The sequence below is a fragment of the Carya illinoinensis genome, chromosome 16 (genome assembly GCF_018687715.1).
Source record: "Carya illinoinensis cultivar Pawnee chromosome 16, C.illinoinensisPawnee_v1, whole genome shotgun sequence".
NCBI classification, from domain to species: domain Eukaryota; kingdom Viridiplantae; phylum Streptophyta; class Magnoliopsida; order Fagales; family Juglandaceae; genus Carya; species Carya illinoinensis.
In genome coordinates, this window is record NC_056767.1 from 5,970,809 (window position 1) to 5,993,152 (window position 22,344).

The 22,344-nt window shown below is 38.1% G+C and overlaps 2 protein-coding genes across 2 annotated transcripts; both read left to right on the forward strand.

Moving 5' to 3' along the window:
- The first annotated feature begins 5,905 nt into the window (after positions 1–5,905).
- On the forward strand, positions 5,906–8,615 carry LOC122298429 (putative receptor protein kinase ZmPK1). Its single transcript, XM_043108160.1, has one exon. It carries the CDS (start codon positions 5,914–5,916, stop codon positions 8,368–8,370), a length of 2,457 nt encoding a protein of 818 aa, XP_042964094.1. The 5' UTR covers positions 5,906–5,913; the 3' UTR covers positions 8,371–8,615.
- A 9,503-nt stretch (positions 8,616–18,118) lies between these two features.
- LOC122298740 (G-type lectin S-receptor-like serine/threonine-protein kinase At1g34300) lies at positions 18,119–18,640 on the forward strand. Its single transcript, XM_043108602.1, has one exon. The coding sequence runs from the start codon at positions 18,119–18,121 to the stop codon at positions 18,638–18,640; it is 522 nt and encodes a 173-aa protein (XP_042964536.1).
- Positions 18,641–22,344: the final 3,704 nt, after the last annotated feature.

A 22,344-nucleotide genomic window follows, 5' to 3' on the forward strand; every position in this document is an offset into this window, starting at 1 on the left:
TCGGAGCCCAGTCTTCAGCAGGTACTTGAGTATCTAACTCGCCTTGACGCCCGGTTCGACAGCCTTGAGGTGAAAGTTGACAACCTGCAACAACTTGTTACTCAACGCTTCAATGACATCGAGAGGCAGCTCAATGAGGATGATGAGGATACCGATGGTGATGATTGAGACCCTTGGCCTCTTGTGACAAAAAGGGGGAGATTGATTGTTGAGGGGGAGATATTGTTGAGGGGGAGTAGTACAGTCTTAACTTAGGGGGAGTGTTACTTGTTGAGGGGGAGTAGTACAGTCTTAACTCAGGGGGAGTGTTACTTGTACTAACACATTTTTTTTTGTTTTGGGGGAACAGCAGCTTTTGGTTATTTCTGTTGATTTATATCTCTTGTTAGCTGCTGATTGTTTGACTAATGTTTCTTGAACTCAATCTATGATTTGTTGTCTAATGAAATATTTCTCTTCTAAAACCTGTACTTGACATGAATTATGATTTGAGAATTGCAAATATGTTTTTGTGCATATGTGAATGGGTATGTTTAACCGTTTGCTAAGCGTGTGCAGAAATTTTTCAACATGTTCAAGAATATGGATCTAATTGGGTGTGCTAGGATTAGATCATATGTATAGGTTAGAGGTTTTGTCACAGAAATGCCAAAGGGGGAGATTGTTGAGGGAAAAATGAGCGTGTTGGCATATTCTTGTGAAAACCTGTGTAAAATGGTGTTGTAACAAGTGTTGTTGCGGAAGGATTGAAGTGGGCTTGAAGTGTGCTCATTATTGGTCAAAAGAAGCGACTTCGCTCGACCCTCGCTCGACAGAGCGCTCGAGCGAACTCAGGCAGATTCAACCGCTCGACCATCGCTCAACATACGGCTCGAGCGAACTCAGGCAGATTCAACCGCTCGACCCTCGCTCGACATACGGCTCGAGCGAACTCAGGCAGATTCAACCGCTCGACCCTCGCTCGACATACGGCTCGAGCGAACTCAGGCAGATTCAACCGCTCAACCCTCGCTCGACACTGAGCTCAAGCGAACCCAGGCAGAGCGTGTCGCTCGACCCTCGCTCGACACTGAGCTCGAGCGAACTCAGGCAGAGTCGACCGCTCGATACTCGCTCGACATGGCGCTCGAGCGAACTCAGGCAGATTTCGGCGCTCGACCTTCGCTCGACCCTTCGCTCGAGCCAATGTTCCAGATCACTTACAATGTAGGGTTTTGAACGCCTCATTTGATGGGAACTATAAATAGAACATGTTAGCTTCTGTTCTATGTGTGGAGAATCAGAGCAAAAACCCTAAGGGCCTCCAAGAACATCTTAGAGCAATCTCTCCCCCATTTGATTGATTCTTTCTTGGAAAAACATTTCTCCACCACAACATACACAAAAATCAGCTTTCACTTGAGTCCATTGAAGTGGACATTTTGTTGGCCGGAAGAGTCCGGAGCTGCCGTTGATGCAGAGATCGAGAGGTTCTCGTGGGAAGCTATAGGAAGGTCGGAGTTCCGACACTACATGCGTGTAGAGATCGAGTGGGTCACTCGTGGTGTTGCAAGCCAAGTTTAGCTACTACAAAGGTTTTGTGAGTGTTCTAAATTGGTTGTAACAAACTAAAGTTTCTATAGTGGATTTGAGGTGGTGTCTTACACCCGGAGTGGTTTTAGATTTTGAAGAGGTTCTTCAAATGAGTTTCCACTCCGTGAACAAAATCATGTGTTGATTATTTGTGTTATTTGTTTCATTTATTATCTGCTTGTTTGATTAATTTTCAAAAGGCCAGAAAAATTAGATTACACCTATTCACCCCCCCTCTAGGTTAGTGTTGTGTAGAACCACTGCTTTTTCAAAAAACATATGAAGTTTATTATTAAAAGAATAATTTTTTAATATAAATAAAGTATTTTCCATTTTTTCAAATAAAATAATGTAACTTAAAACACTTCTTAAATATAATTAATTAGTAATTACTATTCAACAGTTCGTGTCCACCAACCGCGTTCTTGTCAGTTTTATTGTTTACCTTCGTTATTGAAGCCAAGTCATCGTGTCCAATAATATTTATAATTGTGATTATATAAATGATATATAAATTTTTTTAAAAAATAAATTAATATAAAACTCATGTGCTTTTATTTTTTATGAAAGAGTTGCTATTCATAAGTCTCTACATTACACATCACATAATTTTTTATTTTTTTTATTTTTTAAAATTTTATTTAGTTTTATTCTTCTTAAAATAATTAAATTCTTCTACTAATTATTCATATAATATGCATTTAGTAATAGAAAAAAATTAAAAAAATAATAAAAAGATTGGTGTGTAGTGTATAAAACTTATAAATAGAATTTTTCTTTATGAAAACATGTGGCATCCTTGACTTATAGGAAGAGGGTATTACAGTTGTCTTTTCAATTCCTTATGGCAATGTAATTTTCGAACGATAGCGGCTATAATTAGATTTTTTCTTGTCATAATTATAATAACAACAAAGTTGAGAATTTGAGCCATAAAAACACTTTTGGTGCCATGCCTGTTTGGTAAGAAGGCAAGAAATATATAGAAATTTCCTTGAAGTCAATTATTTCGATAACTTTGCGTGTGAAAGACAATTATGCAAGATTTAAAATTATATTATATAGAAATCTCAAGGTTAAAAGAAAATATTTTTTCATGCAATGGTTCCTTCCATCCTCTCATTATTAAGCTTAAATTTAAACGCCATTCCTTTTGATTTTCTAAATTTGCGTTTTTTATAAGATCTATTCTTTTTTTCGAATCACATGAAAAAAAGAGAAATTGACGAAAATTTTTAGCATAAACTTCTATGGGACGCTGTTTGAAAGGAGTGGGAGTGTATGAAAGTCTTTAAATTCCAAGTCTAGACTTCATTTGTTTTCTCCTATAGAGTTCTACACTTTTCATGTCAGACGCTGGTCCTCTAGCTGTTAACAAACCTCCCGATACTATCATTAATAGTATGATTGATAGTTTTTTTGATTATTTGAATAATGTTATATACAGTTTTAAAGTAGGTAAATTTTGTACACTCTGATTAAAAAAAGTAATTAATTAAATTCTTAAACTAATTTTTTTTATTTTATTTTATTATTTCTAAATTAATTGAATTCTTCTATCTTTTATCCATATTCCACATATTTAGTAGGTGAAAAAATCTATATAATATATTATATGAAAATGATGAATAGAATTTTTCAAAAACAATAAAAACCTTCGTGAAAGATATGGACCAGTTCAACTCAGCCAATGGACATGTGCCTCTAAGCACGTGCGAGTTATTGCTTTCTCAGCATTATTGTTTGCACCAAAACTACTAGTGGTTCATATCCTCTTGACTACACTGCCTTTATAGCAAGGAGGGAGTTATCGGGACCGATTTGATTGAAGTTTTGTTGTACAGAAACTAACAGCTTTACCTAAATGTATTCTACTTTTTTTTTTTTTTTCCCTAATAATTTAAAAAATTATGCTATTTGTCAGTTAGATCGGATCAACACAACTTATTGCAGATGCATGTATTTATATCTTTAAGTCAGTTTTTATTCAAGCAAAGTCATCGTGTGTGGGTCATTTTTTTATAGAGAACTACATCTCCGTGGGTCATTTTTTATAGAGAACTACTTCTCCTAATTACATATAGCAGCCAGAATGGAACGTACGCCTACGACTCGACGAGAGGGTGGAGTGAAAACAAATCGGGAATCATGTTGACTGATGGTTTCTTCCTGTTCGTAATCGAGGGGAGAACTAATTAATTAATTAATTATATTTACACACTTCTAAATATAATTAATTAGTAAATTACTATTCAAGTGTTCGTGTCCACAAACCGTGTTCTTATCAGTTTTATTGTCTATCTTGAAGTCAAGTCGTCGTGTGTGTGGGCCATTTAGTTCTGCTTGGCCATTGAGATTTCTCAGATGATAATTTTGAATTTTAAGATTAAATATTAAAATATTATATTTTAATATTATTATTATATTAGAATTTGAAAAAATTAAGAAAAAGTTAAATTGTTTATTATATTTTATATAATGATTTAAGAAAGTTGTAATGATGAGATGAGAATTTTATGTTTGAGATAAAAAATCTAAACATCCAAACCGTACTAAATTAAATGTCCTATCATATGTGTATATTAAAAATGTGTACACAATATAAATGATTTTTTAAAAGTATTTTTTAAATATTTTTAAGTATTAAAAAAATATAAAAATATAAAACATAAAAATATGACTGAAAATATTTGGTGGATATATTTAATAATTATACTATTATTTTTCTTCTTAAATTTAGCAAATAGATTCGAATGCCTACGACTCAACGAGTGTGTGGAGAATACAAATCGAAAAATTGGTCGAACTAATAATGGTTTGGTTCGATTTATAATCAGTGGGGCTTAATTAGTTTTGATTCTCAAAAATTGAAATCAAAACTAATACTAATCTATCGTAATTTTCATGTTTTAAAAAGGGGATGAGACCGAACGGATTAGAATATAAATTTTTAATTTTTATATAAAATATAAATATTTTTTATATTATTAAATTTTTATATTATATAAGGTTTTAAATTTTAAATTTTAAATTTTTTCTATTTGGGTTTTTATTCACAACTAAATCACATGGAGTGTTTGGCCTTTGGAAGGGATTCCAAGTTCTGAAAAAAAATAAAAAATAAAAAATTGTTGCAATTGGGTCTTCCTCTAAAAGTAAAAAATTTTGCATGGAGGGCTAGTAAAAATTGTTTACACACAAGGCAAAATCTGATGAAGATGGGTGTTTTGACAGAAAGTTTATGTGGTATTTATAATGCTGAAGTAGAGGACCAGCTTCATTCTTTGTCATTATGCTTAAAGGTAACTTCGATTTGACAATCTCGTTGTAGACAATTATTTTCCTTTTTCTCTATTGCAACATGCTTTGACGGGATTAGTGTGGACCCTTGTGGAAAATGATCTGTCTTTGGTTTCTTTATTTATTACAATTGCTTGGGATGTGTGGAAGTTTAGAAACCAAAGATTATTTAAAACAACTAATGGCTCCATTGAAGTACGTGTTGATCATTGTATTGAGTATGTAGCTACCTTTAAGTTTATAAAGCAGGCTGCAGTAGTTGTGAGAAAAGAGAAGGTGTTATCATGGCAACCACTACGAGTAGACTATATAAAAATGAATTTTGATAGAGCGCTTTTTGGGGAGATGGGTAATACGGGAGTCGGGATAATCCTTAAAGATGAAAAATGGGCTGTTTTATTTGCTTCAAATAGGAAGGAAGTTGGGGATTATTCAGTGGATGAGATCGAAGCTTTAGCAGCATTAAGAGGATTACAGATGATTCTACATATGGGATTCAGAAAGTTACAGCTGGAAGGGGAATCTTTGACAATTGTTGAAGCCATTAGTTCTCAAAGCAGAAATTTCACGTCGCATGGACCTTTGACAACAGAAGTTTAGCATTTATTTCACAATGTTGTTGTCGGAAGACAATGGAATGAAGCGGCACACCTTCTACCTCAACATGCGAAATGGATACAGGATACAAGCCAATGGAGGCATTCTTATCCAGACTTTATTTCTAATTATGGATTTTGAGATGATGTAATTTGTAGTATCTGTTTAAGAAGTTTCTCTGGAATAGACATTTTATTTCAAATACTTTTCATCTATGAATGAATTCAGTTATTATTATTATTTTTTAAATAATAAAAGGTTACGCTTGGTTGGTGAGATGAATTAGATTAAAGACATTTTATAGATAATAAAAAAAAAAAAGTAATGATAAATTATTAAATAGTAATAAATAATAATATAAAATAGTTAAAAATAATAATAAAATAATAAATAATATTAAATTACCACTACCTTAGAACCAAGTCCAAAGCACAAAACCAGACCATGACCTTCTGGACGGTCTCTGCGTATCTTTCCTACTCGGCCTCTCCTTCTAGCTTTCATTCCATGAAGTTCATGGGCCCACTGATCTTGTTCAAGCTCTTCTCGGCATTTTTAGCTCTGGCAACATCCACAAAGAGCGAAGGTTTGTCTCTCTCCAGCGAGAACCCGGAAGATGTTTTGACTTCGCCGAATGGAGTGTTCTCCGCTGGATTTTACTCCGTCGGTGACAATGCTTATTGCTTTGCAATATGGTTCGCCTCCCGACCCTCAACGAGTCAGGACCGCACGGTTGTCTGGATGGCCAACCGAGACCAACCGGTTAACGGAAGGAAATCGAAGCTCTCCCTGCTCAGAACTGGTAATCTTATCTTAACCGACGCCGGTAAGTTTACCGTCTGGGAGACAAACACTATTTCTATGTCGTCTTTAGAATTAGTTCTTAACGATGCTGGTAATCTTGTTCTACGAACTTTGGAAGGTGAAAGTTTGTGGGAAAGCTTCCACTTTCCCACAGATACCTTGCTTCCCCTGCAATTACTAACTAGAAAGACACAGCTTGTCTCCTCGAGAAGCCAGACCAACTATTCCTCTGGCTCCTACAAGCTTCTTTTCGATATTGATAACATCCTCTGCCTTTTTTATGATGGGGCTAAGTTTTCCAGTAGCTACTGGCCTCCACCATGGTTTTCGAGGGCGCAAACCGGAAGGTTCGCGTTCAACAGCAGTAGAACGGCATTTCTCGATTCCTTAGGCTACTTTAGTTCTTCCGATAAATTTACGTTTTCGTCAGCCGACTATGGGCAATTGCTCCACAGAAGATTGACACTTGATTACGATGGTAATCTTCGATTGTACAGTTTGGACGAGGAGGGCGAGAAGTGGGTTGTTTCGTGGCAGGTCTTTCAGGTTCCTTGTACTATTCATGGTGTTTGTGGAGCTAACAGTATATGCAGCTATGTTCTTGGTGTTGGCAGAAATTGCTCGTGCCTTCCAGGGTATAAGATGATAAATCATACCGATTGGTCTCATGGGTGTGAACCCGAATTGGATCTCTCTTTCGGGGAAAACGATGGTTTTTTGCAGCTATCCCATCTTGATTTCTATGGTTATGATTATAATAACAACCCTGATAATTATACACTCGATAGATGCAAGAAGTTATGCTTGGAATCGGCCGAGTGCAAGGCAATCACATACACCTTTGAGACGACTCGTGGTTTTTCAAAATGTTACGCCAAGATTCAATTGATGAATGGATTTCGATCGCCTGATTTTGAAGGAAGCTTCTATCTGAGAGTGCCGGAAAATAATCACCCCTCGAACGCCAATCTTGTAAAAGAAATCGGTTTAAATTGTTCAAGTGAAGGTCCCTTGCTACTGGAAAGAGTATACTTAAACAACCAGGTAAACGGGACCGTGAAATTCATGCTCTGGTTTGTATGTGCATTAGGAGGACTAGAAATTGTGGGTATCTTTTTGGTGTGGTGTCACTTCATTAGAACCCCCAAAAGTTCTAGTGCAGACAAGCAAGGCTATCTTCTTGCCATCACTGGATTCAGAAAATTTACATATTTGGAGCTCAAGAAGGCTACAAAGGGTTTCACTGAGGAGATAGGAAGAGGTGCAGGAGGGATTGTGTACAAAGGGGTGTTGGCAGACAATCGGGTTGCGGCAATCAAGCAACTCTACGAAGCTAACCAAGGAGAAGATGTATTTCTAGCAGAAGTGAGCATTATTGGTAAGCTTAACCACATGAACTTGATAGAAATGTGGGGTTATTGTGCCGAGGGAAAGCACAGGCTTTTGGTGTCTGAGTACATGGAGCATGGTTCATTGGCAGACAACCTCTCTTCTAATTCACTTGATTGGAAGAGAATGTTTGAAATCGCTTTGGGCACTGCAAAAGGACTGTCTTATTTGCATGATGAGTGTTTGGAGTGGGTTTTACACTGCGATGTAAAACCTGAAAACATATTCCTAGACTCTAATTATCAACCAAAGGTGGCAGATTTTGGGCTGTCCAAACTACAAAGCAGAGGAGAAAACGACAAATCAAGTTTCTCGAGGATGAGAGGAACCCGGGGATATATGGCTCCGGAGTGGGTATTCAATCTGCCCATCACCTCGAAAGTAGATGTTTATAGCTACGGGATTGTTGTGTTGGAGATGGTGACAGGAAAGGATGCAGCAAAGGGTGTCCAGGTCATAGACAGTGGAGGGGAGCCACAACACAAAAGGCTTGTGTCGTGGGTGAGGGAAAAGAAGAATAGGGTGGCTTCAACTAAGTCCTGGCTTGAAGAGATCATAGACCCAAGGTTGAAAGGTAAATACGACATAGGACAGATGAAAACTCTGATTGGGGTTGCTTTGCAATGTGTGGAGGAAGAAAAAGATGCAAGACCCAGCATGAGACAAGTAGTTGAGATGCTTTTAGCCCAAGAAAATGATCACCAGTGATGGCAGGTGTGGCATACATGAAGAAAGACTCGATTGATTTTCTGCTACTCAGAAAAAAAAAAAAAAAAAGGAAAAAAAAAAGAAAAAAAGTAAAAAAGAAAATTAGACCCAAAAAGAAGATTGATTTTCTGCTGTTGTTGTATGTAGCAATGATATCCTTGCTTAGAGTTCATTAATAAAATAATGATGTGCAATACTCTTTTTTAAGAAAATAAATGAGCTCTTTGATTCCTTGAGAGTGATTATTGCAATCTTCCCAAATGTTTTCATGAAATTGTTAATTGGGGCATTTTTGTAAACTTTGTTGAATTGTTGTGATAATGTTGCATTTTCAATTCCTTGTGGCAATGTAATTTTTGAACTATAGGGGCTGTAAATAGATTTTATCTTTTCATAATGATAATAATAACAAAGTTGAGAAATTAGCCATAAAAACTCTTTTGGTGCCATAACTGTTTGGTAAGAAGGCAAGAAATAAAAACTCCCTTGAACTCAGTTATTTCAATAACTTTGCGTATGAAAGACAATTATGCAAAATTTTATTTTCTTTCAGTTAAACATTAGTCCTAAAAGCACACCTCGGCTGCGTAAACTTCTATGGGATGCTATTGGAAAGGAGTGGGGACGTATCAATGAAGTCTTTATGTTCCAAGTCTGACTTTATCCCATTTCATGATCTAATTTTGAGTATGTATGAAAGCATTAAAACCATTGAGATGGGAAAACTCTTGAAGTCTCTCAACTACTTCCTCTGTTTTAACCTATAGAGTTTTCACTTTTCATGTCAGACGCTCGTCCGGCCTCTTGCTGCTAACAAGGCACAAGCCTTCCAACACCATCACCAACCGCGTTCTTATCAGTTTTATGGTCTATGTTGAAGCCAAGTCGTCGTGTGTGAGCCGAAAGAGAAGAACTACTTTTCTTAAATATAGCAACCAGATTCGAACGCCTACAGTGAGTGTAGAAAACCAACCCGAAAACTCGTTGAACAAATGGTTTGGTCCGGTTTGTAATTAATTGGTTCGGTTTGGTTTAGATTCTCAAGAATGGAAATTGAATATAATCATGATCGATCCTAATTTTCATGTTTTAAAAGTTGGTTTGGACGGAACCGAAACAGAAGATAGATATTTTTAATTTTATATAATATATAAAATATTTTTTATATTATTAATATTTTATCTTATATATTTTTGATATAAGATAAAATTAATATTCCATGAAAAAAAGAGAAAATTAATATTAATCATTAATATTATATATATATATATATATGAAGGATAAATATATTTTTATATAATAAATTATAATATGTATATTCTTTTTGATAAATATATTTTTACATATTTGATCATATATACTTATATAAAAAGTCTAGAATTTATATATATTGTTGGAGGTATTTTTTGTCTGGGCCTAAAGTCCATGGTACAGGTCAGGCCTAGCACTTTTACTGGCCTTGGGTGTGTTGGATCACGTCTAGAGGGGCCCTGAGCAGCTTGGGACAAGCCGCAAACCCGTGTGGATTAGGTGTAATCATCACCATTGAGATGAGACATCGTAGAAGGGCACGGAAAACTATGATCTAGGAAAGAAGGCACTCAAAGAGGAGCGGCGACACCCTGCAATTCTGCTAGAGACCTACGCTGCGTTAATGGTTGACACCAGAAGCCTACGCCGCATTTAATGTGGATTGACATGAAAAGTCTACACCGCATTAAATGCAGCTTGACGGTGGAAACTTCGAGAGAGGCTTCTCTCTTCCCCAGGAGACAGAGTGTGATCCCCTTGACTAAGCAGGGGCCAGGTATAAAAGAACACTTGAACTACGAGATATGGGATCGATTCCTTTAGATTCAATTCGGATTCATCTGTTTTGACGAAATCACTATTTTCTTCCAAGCACTTTTCATAAAGTACTTATTCTCTCAATATACTATTATTGACTTTGGCATTGGAGGTCCCCTAAGCCACTGTAGAGCCACCCCTCTCATTTGACAGGAAACCTAGATTGACCGAAGACCTGGATCGGATGAACGAAATGGCCAAAGGGTGTACCAAACACGACGAAACATATACTAAATTAAACATTGTACTTATACTATAGTATAAATTGGCTAATAGTTTAATATATATAAATATCATAGCATGATTACCATACATAATCAAATAAGAAATACGTTAGACACTAGTATCATAACATGTAATTAGACCTATACTACAATATAACTCTAGTATATAAATAAATTAGATATTAGTAAAGGGAGAAAAATGAATCGAATCAGACCGAAATTAAAAAAAAAAAAAGGTTGAAAATTTTAATTTTCGTGATGAATTGGTTGATTATTAAATTTTTAAAATTGAATTATGAAATGGATTCTAAAATAAGTATAAAATCAGACCGCATCCAACTGAACCAATTACACCGGTAACGTGTGGATTTGCGTCCCTTTAATTGCTTTGCCAACTTCGGCAGGGCATTGAATTGCTTGGCCACCCAAATGCGACTTAAAGCACAAAAAGAGCAAGAAGTGAAGGGTAAAGGCCATTATCGCTTCTGCATGCTTCTCTGCGTATCTTTCCTACGCCGCCTCTCCTGTTGAGCTTAAGTTCATGGGCACTCTAATCTTGTTCATCCTCTTATTGGCATTGTTTGCTCTAGAAACATCCACAAATCGCACTTTGAGCTATGGTTTGCCTCTCTCCAGCAAGAACCAGAAGATGTTTTTGTTGTGCCTCCGGCTTGTCCAAAAATCACACAAAACAATTTTAAAGTGGTTCAGCAAATTGCTTACGTCCACTGGAGTCTTTTTTATAGAATTTGTACGAGATTTACAAAACACTCTACAAAATTCTATTTCTCTCTCTCACGTCCCTCTTTCTCTCTTCACCCACTGCCTTCTTTGCATCTGAGCTCTCTCCTATTTATAGGAAAGAGCAGCCCACCATTTGCAGCTTCTTCTAACTTGGGAGAGAGTGGGTGGCCTAACAATGGTGGGTGGTGGTGGGTGAGCATGGAGTTGGTGGCTGCAAACCCAAACCCATTTCACACTTGGGTTGATTTCAACAATCACCCCCTCCACCCAAGTGTGCCATACCGGGATGCTTACAAACTGATTCATTCTTCAAATGAATGCACCCCATTCTTTGACATGAGAGACTTCCGTTGTTGAATGCGCTCCAATGCACCCAAGGGTGCTCAGTAGTGTTCAATACTGATCAAGTCCAAACAGTGTTGGAACTTGATTCCTGTGACGACCTTCGTCAACATATCTGCTAGATTATCTTCAATGCCAATCTTCTGAAGTTTGATGTCATCTTCCTCTAATATTTCACGTACAAAGTGAAATCGAACATCTATATGTTTTGTTCGAGATTGATATACTTGATTCTTGGTCAAATGAATTGCACTCTGACTATCACAGTAAACGGTAACCTCTTGCTGTTTAAATCCCAAATCTGTTACCAATCCCTGTAACCAAATAGCTTCTTTCACGGCTTCTGTTACAGCCATGTATTCAGCCTCAGTTGATGATAGTGCAATTGTTGACTGCAAAGTTGATCGCCAACTAACTGGTCCTCCAGCCATAGTTAACATATAACCAGTTGTCGATCGGCGTTTGTCAAGATCACCTGCATAGTCTGAGTCAACATATCCAATTACTAGACTATCTTCACTCTTCTCGAACCTCAAACCAACATCTACGGTCTTTGAAATATACCGTAGAATCCACTTAGCCGCATGCCAATGATCTTTTCCAGGATTATGCATATAGAGACTAACTAAGCTAACGGCCTGGGATATATCAGGTTGTGTACACAGGCATACATTAAGCTTCCAACAACACTTGTATATGGGACATTCCTTATGTAGTCCCGCTCTTCATCGGTTTTAGGAGACTATAATGCACTGAGCTTGAAATATGGGGCCATAGGAGTACTCACCGGCTTCGTCTTCGAGTCGATGTTGAATCGTTGCAGTATTCTCTTCAGATACTGTTTCTGAGTAAGGTGAACTGTACCTTTCACCCTATCTCTGCTGATCTCCATCCTTAGTATTATTCGTGCTTCTCCCAGATCTTTCATTTCAAACTCATTACTTAACTGAGTTTTTAAACGATCTATCTCCCCCTTGCTTTTACATGCAATTAACATATCATCTACATATAAAAGCAAATAAATGAAAGATCCATTTGTAAGTTTTCTGAAATATACACAATGATCGTATTGGCAATGAGTGTATTTCAGATCCAACATAAAGCGGTCGAAACGCTTTTACCATTGCCGAGGTGACTGCTTCAAGCCATAGAGAGACTTCTTCAGACTGCATACCCAATTCTCTTTGCCAGCTTCTTTGAATCCTTCTGGTTGAGACAGATAAATCTCCTCTTCCAGATCACCATGTAAGAAAGCTGTCTTTACATCAAGCTGTGCTAACTCAAGATCATATTGTGCAACTAAAGCTAGCAATATCCGAATGGATGAATGCTTCACAACAGGAGAGAATACTTCACTGTAGTCAATTCCTTCTGTCTGAGCGTAGCCCTTGGCTACCAACCTAGCTTTGTATCACACTCCATTTTTAGCAGCTTGATCATCTTTCTGATTGAAGATCCACTTACAACCAATTGTCTTCTTTCCTTTTGGAAGCGGCAGAAGCTCCCAAGTCTGGTTCTGGTGAAGAGACTACATCTCTTCATTCATCGCCTTTGTCCATTCAACTTGTTCACTAGACTGTATGACTTCTCTGTAAGTGGTTGAGATTTCACCCCCTTCAGCTGGTAATGCATATGTCACATAGTCTGCATAACGTGTTGGTACACATTTCTCTCGTCTCGGTCTGTTGGTTACTATTGACTCGGGTTGACTTGGAGGTATTGTGACTGGATTATCAACCTCATCTTGTCCATACTTTCCCAACTTCTTTAAAATAAACTTCACACTCTGTGAATCATCTGATGTTTTGCCATCACTGTTGCCTTCACTGGAATCTTTATGCTTATGTGACTTAAGCATCTCAGATTCGTTGAATGTAACATCTCTATTGATGATTACCTTTTTGGACTCTATACACCGAGTCTATACCCTTTTACACCAGTACTAAAGCCCAAGAATTTTGCTTTCTTGGTTCTAGGATCAAACTTACTTTCTTTAGCATGATAGTAAGCGGGACATTCGAAAATGTGTAAAGAGTCATAATCAGTAGCATGTGTACCTCTCCACATTTCAGTGGGTGTCTTCCCGTCATTGGCAGATGCGGCTAGTCGGTTGATGAGGTGGTAGGCATATGTCACAGCTTCAGCCCAAAATTGTTTACTGAATCCAGAATCCAGCATCCAGCAACATACATCGCACTTTCTCTAGTAAAGTACGATTCATTCGTTCTGCCACACCGTTCTGTTGCGGTGTACCTCGTACCGTGAAGTGTCTGACAATTCCCTCTCTCCGGCATACTTCCATGAAGGGGTCTGAAGTCTACTCACCTCCATTATCAGATCTGAGCCGCTTGATCTTCCTGCCAGTCTGAGTCTCAACCATTTTCTTCCAATCAAGGAAGATTTTCAGCACTTCATCTTTATTCTTCATCGTATACACCCACACACGACGAGAATAATCATCAACAAAAGTTACAAACTAATGTTTACCTCCCAAAGATGCATTTTGGGTAGGTCCCCAAACATCGGAATGCACATAGTCAAGTATTCCCTGTGTATTGTGTACTGCGGTTCCAAACTTGATCCGCCTCTGCTTCCCCAATACATAGTGCTCACAAAAAGACAGTTTACTTGTCTTTGCACCTTTGAGTAAGTCTTGCTTCACCAGTGTTTGCAAAGCTTTTTCTCCTGCGTGTCTTATACGCATATGCCAAATACTGGTGGGGTCGGCATCAGTCTCATCTAGCTTCTCATAGCCTGTGGAAGCTCTCCCATCAACAGTACTTCCCTGCAAAAAGTACAAGTTTCCTCGCCTCAAGCCCTTCATTGTCACCTGAACTTCCATTAGTACTTTGAGAGTTCCGTCTTCAATAGCGATTCTGAATCCCTTTGAATTCAAAGATCCCAGTGAGATGAGATTCTTCCGCAAGTCCAGAACGTACCGAACTTCTGTCAGAGTCTTGACGCTGCCATCGTGCAGCTTTAACCGAATGCTACCTATTCCTTGAGTCTTACAGGCACTATCATTGTCCATGAGTACTGCTCCACTATCAATTTTTGTGAAGCCAGTAAACCAGTCCCGATTGGGACACATATGATAGGTACATCCGGAATCCATAATCCATTCATCGGAATGACAAATGGATGATGAACTTGCCAAGGCAAATCAGCTCTTTAATTGGCTGTGGTGGGTTGATTCTGCTGTTGTCCCTTCCGGTTGGGACAATCCTTCATCCAGTGTCCTTTGTTGTGACAAAAGGAACACTCGTCTCTGGCGAGTTTTCTGCCGACTGATGAACCACGTGATGTGGCCCGAGTTTTTGAATGAAAACCTTTCCTCCTTCCGGGATACCTTGACTGTGGTCTCCCCCTTGCTGTTAGCGCTTCACTTGATGTATCTTGTTGTACCTGTTTATCTTTTCTCCAGTACTCATTGCTAATTAAAGAGCTAGATACATCTTCAAAACTAATCTTTTCATTCCCATACAATAGAGTAGTAATTAAATACTCATATGTATCATGCAAGGAATTTAACAGTAGTAAAGCCTTCTCTTCATCTTCGATTTTAACATCCAAGTTTAACAAATAAGCAAGAATCCAAGTTTAACAAATCAGCAAGAATTTGATTATAATTATTCAAATGTTCAGACATTGAAATACCTTCATGAAATTGGAATCTGAAGAGCTTCTTCTTCAAGTACAAACGGCTCTCAATGCTCTTCTTCATGAACTTATCCTCCAATTTCTGCCAAAGTACCCTAGCATCTGTCTCTCTCATGACAAAATACTTTTGTTCTTTGGTAAGGCATAATCGGATTGTACTACAATCTTGAGTATTAAGCTTCTTCCAACCCTGATCAGTCATATCATCTGGCTTTCCCCCCAACGCAATATCCAACTCTTGTTGGATCAAAACGTCCATGACTTCACACTGCCACATGCCGAAGTTGTTTGTTCCATCGAATTTCTCAACTTCAAACTTGGCATTTGACACAGTGGACCGACGTCCTGAGCTACTGGCATGTTCAGAGCTCCTGTCTCTTCCAGATCCTTCCATTTGAATTTAAAAAATTTAGACTCAAAATTTCAAAATTCTAACTGTACGTATAAGTCCAGAACAATCCAAATAGTAGGAAAGCACTATTTGATTGCTGAAATCGGACTCCGAATGGCTTAGATCAAGCCGAAAATGGATCTAAAAAATGGATGATTCTGATCTGTCTGGCGCGTGGGACGCACGCGCTGCACAGTGCGAGTGGGCGGCGAGTGGGCACGTGGAATACATGCGCTACAACACTGTGTGCACGTGGTGGAGAGTGAGGAGCGTGTAGTACACGCGCTGAACCTCTGTAGGGTGCGTGGGGGCGCGTGGGGCACGTGTCCGTCACGCATCTTCAACCTCTGGAGCGCGTGGGGCTCAGTCGTCTTCCTCGTCCGATGCGCGTGGGGGCACGTGAATTGCAGCAGATGCACGCGCTGATCTTCTAGGGGCGCATGTGGGCTCCTCCGACCTCCATTTTCGATTCCATTTGTGGCAACGGATTCGTCTTGACGCGAGGAACACCCTGGAGTTGTCAAAAATTGATTTTGAGTAACTTAAATTTTCGGACAGCTCGAACCAGAGCTCTGATACCAATTGTTGTGCCTCCAGCCTATCCAAAAATCACACAAGACAATTTTAAAGTGGTTCAGCAAATTGCTTACGTCGACTGGAGCCTCTTTTATAGAATTTGTACAAAATTTACAAAACACTCTACAAAATTCTATTTCTCTCTCTCACGTCCCTCTTTCTCTCTTCACCCACTGCCTTCTTTGCATTTGAGCTCTCTCCTATTTGTAGGAAAGAGCAGCCCACCATTTGCAGCTTCTTTTGACTTGGGAGAGAGTGGGTGGCCTAACAATGGTGGGTGGTGGTGGGTGAGCATGGAGTTGGTGGCTGCAAACCCAAACCCATTTCACACTTGGGTTGATTTCAATAGTTTTGACTTCGCCAAATGTAGTGTTCTTCGTGGAATTTTACCCCGTTGGTGACAATGCTTATTGCTTTGCCATATGGTTCACCTCCCGTACCTCAAGGAGTCAAGAATGCACCGTTGTCTGAATGGTCAACTGAGACCAACCGGTTAATGGAAGGAAATCGAAGCTCGCCTTGCTCAGAACTGGTAATCTTATCTTAACCGATGCTGGTAAGTTCATCGTCTGGGAGACAAACACCGTTTCTATCTCGTCTTTAGAATTACATCTTTTTGACACTGGTAATCTTGTTCTACGAACTTTGGGAGGTGAAAGTTTGTGAGATACCTTGCATCCCCAGCAATTCTTAACTAGAGATACAAAGCTTGTCTCCTCGAGAAGCCAGACCAAGCTATTCCTCTGGCTTCTACAAGCTTCTTTCGATAATGGTAACGTCCTCTACCTTCTTTATGAGAGCATCCTCATGGCCAAATGAGATGTTTGGCCAAATTTTACATAATTTGACTCAAAAACTCTTCACATTGAATTAGATAAATCTAAAATAATTTAAACTTTTACTACAATGGTTAGCTAAAGATGAAAGATTACTATTCATTTATCAAACATTAAAATATTAATTTCTCATTCCAAAAAAGATTGACCCTTGATTACAATGGTAATCTTCAATTGTATAGTTGGGACTAGGAGCGAGAGATGTGGGTTGTTTCATGGATGGCCTGGCAGGTACCTTGTATTATTCATGGTGTTTGTGGAGCTAACAATATATGCAGCTTTGTTCCTGACATTGGTAGAAAGTGCTCGTTTCTTCAAGGATATAAGATGATAGATCATACCGATTGGTCTCAAGGGTGTAAACCCGAATTTGATCTCTCTTTTGGAAAGAACGAGTTTGATTTTTGGCAGCAATCCCATCTTGATTTCTATGGTTTAGATTATGGTAGCTTCCACAATTATACACTTACTGAATGGAAGACATTATGCTTGGAATTGCTGGAGTGCAGAGCATTCCAATACTCCTTTTCCAGGGAAGATATAGATTCAAGTTGTTACCCCAAGATTCTATTGATGAATGGACATCATTTGCCTTCTATTGATGGAAGCTTCTATCTCAGAGTGCCAAAAACAATTCTCTCAAATCTCCTCTCAAACGCCAATCTTGCAGAATAAATAAGTTTAAATTGTTCAATTGAACATCCCCTGCTACGGGAAAGAGTATACTTTAAAAATCGAGAAAATGGGAGGGTGAAATTCATGCTCTGGTTTGTATGTGGATTAGGAGGACTAGAAATTGTGGGTATCTTTTTGGTGTGGTGTCTCTTCATTAGAACCCCCAAAAGTTCTAGTGTAGACAAGCAAGGCTATCTTCTTGCCATCACTGGATTCAGAAAATTTACATATTCGGAGCTCAAGAAGTCCACAAAGGATTTGACTGAGGAGATTGGAAGAGGTGGAGGAGGGATTGTGTACAAAGGGGTGTTGGCGGAAAATTGAATTGCAACAATCAAGCAACTCTACGAAGCCAACCAAGGAGAAGAAGTATTTCTAGCAGAAGTGAACATCATTGGTAGGCTTAACCACATAAACTTGAGGGAAAGCAGCTGCTTTCGGTAACCGAGTACATGGAGCACGTTTTATTGGCAGACAACCTCACTTCCAATTCACTTGACTGGAAGAAAAGGATTGAAATTGCTTTGGCCACTGCAAAAGGCCTATCTTATTTGCATGAAGAGTGCTTGGAGTGTGTTTTACGCTGCAATGTAAAACTTGAAAACATATTCCTAGACTCTAATTATGAACCAAAGGTTGCAGATTTTGGCCTGTCCTTATTACAAAGCAGAGGAGAACCCAACAATCCGAGTTTCTCGAGGATGAGAGGAACCTGTAAATACATGGCTCCGGAGTGGGTATTTAATGTGCCCATCACCTCCAAAGTAGATGTTTATAGCTACGGGATTGTTGTGTTGGAGATGGTGACCAGAAAAGATGCAGCAAAGGGTGTTCATGACATAGACAGTGGACAGCAGACACAGCACAAAGGGCTTGTTTTGTGGGTGAGGGAAAAGAAGAATAGGGTGGCTTTTACTAAGTCCTGGCTTGAAGAGATCATAGAGCCAAGCTTAAAAGGCAAATATGACATATGAAAGATGCAAACTCTAATTGGGGTTGCTCTTCAATGTGCAAACGAAGGAAAAGATGCAAGACCCGACATGAGATAAGTCGTTGAGATGCTTTTGGCCCAAGAAAATGATCATTAGGGTGGAAAGATATGACACGACTCGTGAGCTCAATACAAAGAAGACACAAAATTAGCATGTTTGAGTTTCATATAAACAAGTTTAGATCTAAACGGGTTCAAGTCAAAACATGTTGAACCATTAAAACATGATTAATAAACGGGTTAATCCGCTTAACTCAAAATCAACCTACAATGGTTAATTTAAATTTTATTTCAAAATTACAATTTTGTTATTGTCGGATTGTAATATTGGTACTTTTCGATATGCTTATGTTCATGTTATGTTGGACCTATTCTCATATTTGTTATTGTTAATTTGTAATAGTGGTTTTATATTAGTTAAAATATAAAAAATATTGATATATTTTGTTAGTAGGTAGTATTATTATTTGTTTTTTTTTTTTTAGATATTGTAGCTATAAATAAATATAAGTTTTAACTTTTATTTATACAAGTTAGCTTAACCCCTTTACATTAAACGGGTTAAAATGAGTAGCGACATATCTCGACTCATTTATAATTAAATATTTAATGGGTCAAAACTGATAGGATATGACCCGTTATTTAAATATTAGTATTTGAAAATTTGACTCATTTAGTTTAATGGGTCATGCTCAGGTTGATCCATTTAGTTGAATATTTATGATTTGACATTATATGAACATGACCCGCAAATACAAATTGCTACTCCTAAATTCACCAGTTATGGTAAGCATGTCATATACATGAATAAAGACTCGATTGATTTTCTTCTACCCACTACCCAAAACAAAAGAAACAAAAAATTAGTCCTAGAGAAAAGATTGATATTCTTGGTTAGAGTTTATTAATCAAAATAATCACGTTCCATACTCCTTTTTTCTAAAATAAATTAGCTTTCCGAACTCCAACACTCTCAAGTAACAACAATCAATGGTATTATTGTTTTTTCTTCTCTCTAAATGCCTATGATTGATTTCTATCGTTGGAAAAATAAATTAATTGCCATTGAGGTCCCTGACTCCAATCATTTATGGAGTCAACTCTTGCCATTGTGAAACACACGAGATACCAAGGAATAATCTAAGTTTTGTAGGTATATTGATGCTGCATATATTGTATGAAAGTGCCACTTGTCTCACTCTATTCGAGTAATGCTAAGTCTAAATCTTAAGTGTGCAAGCCTCCCACAGCATATATTGTATGGAAATGCCACTTGTCTCACTCTATTTGAGTAATGCGAAGTCTTAATCTTAAGTGTGCAAGCCTCCCATAGGCCTTTTGTAAAAAATTGAGCTTTCCTAGAAAAATGACTTTTTTTTTTAAATTTTCATGAAGGGATTTATATTTTACAAAACGTCTGCTCAAGATTTGTATATTCAATGTTTTTATAAATCATTACTCTATTCTTAATACCATAACAGAATAAGCATATATCCAGCAACCGTGATGATTGAATCCACCATCCCTACCTCATTATTATTATTATTATTATTATTATTATTATTATTATTATTATTATTTTAATTAAAGAATTCAAGCTTGATATCTTATGAACTCGGGAATCTGAATTGACAAAAAACGAGAAACCAATAAGAAACCTAAATAAACCACGTAAACAAACTAATAAGAAACCTAAATACCAAATAAACACCTTAAAATCTTAAAGAAGGGATCGAGGCCCATTTTATCAAGTCTAACCATTCCTCTTGTAGCCTGCAGTAATCTATCACATTCTCCATATATTCTATTGGTCCCAACCTCATGGTCACGAGCAAGCAAATCAGCAACTTTGTTGCCCTCACAAAAAATATGAGAAACCGTAAACCTCATGCCTTCGAGTCCTTCAAGTCCTTCAAGTCCTTCAAGTAATTGCTCCTAGAAGTCCCATAAGTACCACACGTTGCATACCTTTGTAGCCAACCAGTGCACTATTAAAGCAGAGTCACATTCAATTTCCACTGGAGTGAAGCCATATTCTTTGCCAAGCACAACACCCTTGGATAGAGCACTTAATTCAGCAGCATTGTTAGTTCCAAAACCGAAATATTTAGATAATTCAGATCTAACATTCCCATATGATCCCTTATCACTCCACTACCTCCACGAGTCCCTGGGTTTCCCTTAGAGCTCCCATCAACATTTAGTTTCGTCCATCCCGCCCTTTGTTTTGACCACACCATCGAATGTAGCCTACAAATAGCAACCTGCTTAATGGGGAAACTAAGAGCTGACAAAGATCATGATCACTTAGTGAAATACTGCTACACTTAATAATATTCTTAGATATTTGACTAAGCCAAAACTTCACTGCAAGCCAGATTGTCTCAACCGATTCAAACACCAATTCCATTCTTGCTTTGGATCTACCCAATCACAGCCGCCCAATGATCATACTCGAAATTAATCCTACAAGAATACCATGCTGTGGAGCTCGTTTAGCACAATTAAACCAAGTAGAGATACATGAACGCCATGTTGAGAACCCCATGCACCGAACACCTTGTTTAGTTGAAGCTCTTCTCCAGATAGCCTTAGCGATAGCACCAATGCATAAAACATGGTCCAAATTTTCAATGCAACCATTAATACAACAATCAAATCGTGATGCAAGGGAGACACCCATAGAGCTTCTCCATGCATCTACTGGTAAGCATCGAAACCAAGCCTTCCAACAAAACAACCACTCTTCTAGGAAGGAGTTTATGCCAAAACCATTCCTTCCAAGGAAGTTCCTCTCATCTCACTCGAATGATATCCCATGCTGAAGTAGTGGTGAAATTTCCATCTCGTGTCGGTTCCCAAATCCAAATGTAAACATCAGACCCCTCTTTACCAACCGTAGCCGATTGTATCACCTCATGAGCTCTATTTTCACCAATCAACTCCACTAGAGCATTCTCATCCCATGCATTTCCAACCCAGAAATACTTTACTTGTAAATTAGGATTGTCGATGTTTTGAACATGTACACAAAGGGGACCACTCGACAACCACCTATCATGCCAAAAGGAAAATTTTTCTTCCCTACCTGCACCTTTGCATGATCATAAACCTTTGGGAAAACTTGCATGAGAGCTTTTTAGAACTGTGAACCACTATCCCGTGAAGTTGCCATAACCATGTTTCCTTCCTTCGCATACTTTGGCTGAAAAAATTGTGTCCAGAGATTATCAAATGTTAGGAGTCGCCACACAAATTTCATATGCATAAATCGCTACACTTCATTGAAATCCTTGAGCCCTAAACCTCCTTCATTGGTCAGTTTACAAATATTCGTCCATGAGACCCACTTTTTCTTAGATTTTCCATTGTACTCACCCCAAAAGAATGTTGAGAGAATGGAGTTGAGCTTAGATAAAAGAACCTTAGGAACATTAAGAACTTCCAATAGATGAGTTGCCATGCGAGACAAAACATATTTGATCAAATTAATCGTCCTTCTTGAGATAAAGTTTTAAATTTCCAACCCGCAACCTTGTTGTGTATTTTGTTCACCAACGGTTCCAAATTCCTTGCTATAAGCTGACCTGTCACCAGTGGCACTCTGAAATAAGTAGTTGGGAAAGTTCCCTCCACAAAACCCTTCATGTTTAGAAGGCCACATTTCCTTGAGTAAGACATCTTCCG

Excerpts from the sequence above, each read along its gene's own strand:
- LOC122298740 (XM_043108602.1), top strand. The coding sequence starts at position 18,119 with ATGGAGCACGTTTTATTGGCAGACAACCTCACTTCCAATTCACTTGAC.
- LOC122298429 (XM_043108160.1), top strand. The coding sequence starts at position 5,914 with ATGACCTTCTGGACGGTCTCTGCGTATCTTTCCTACTCGGCCTCTCCT.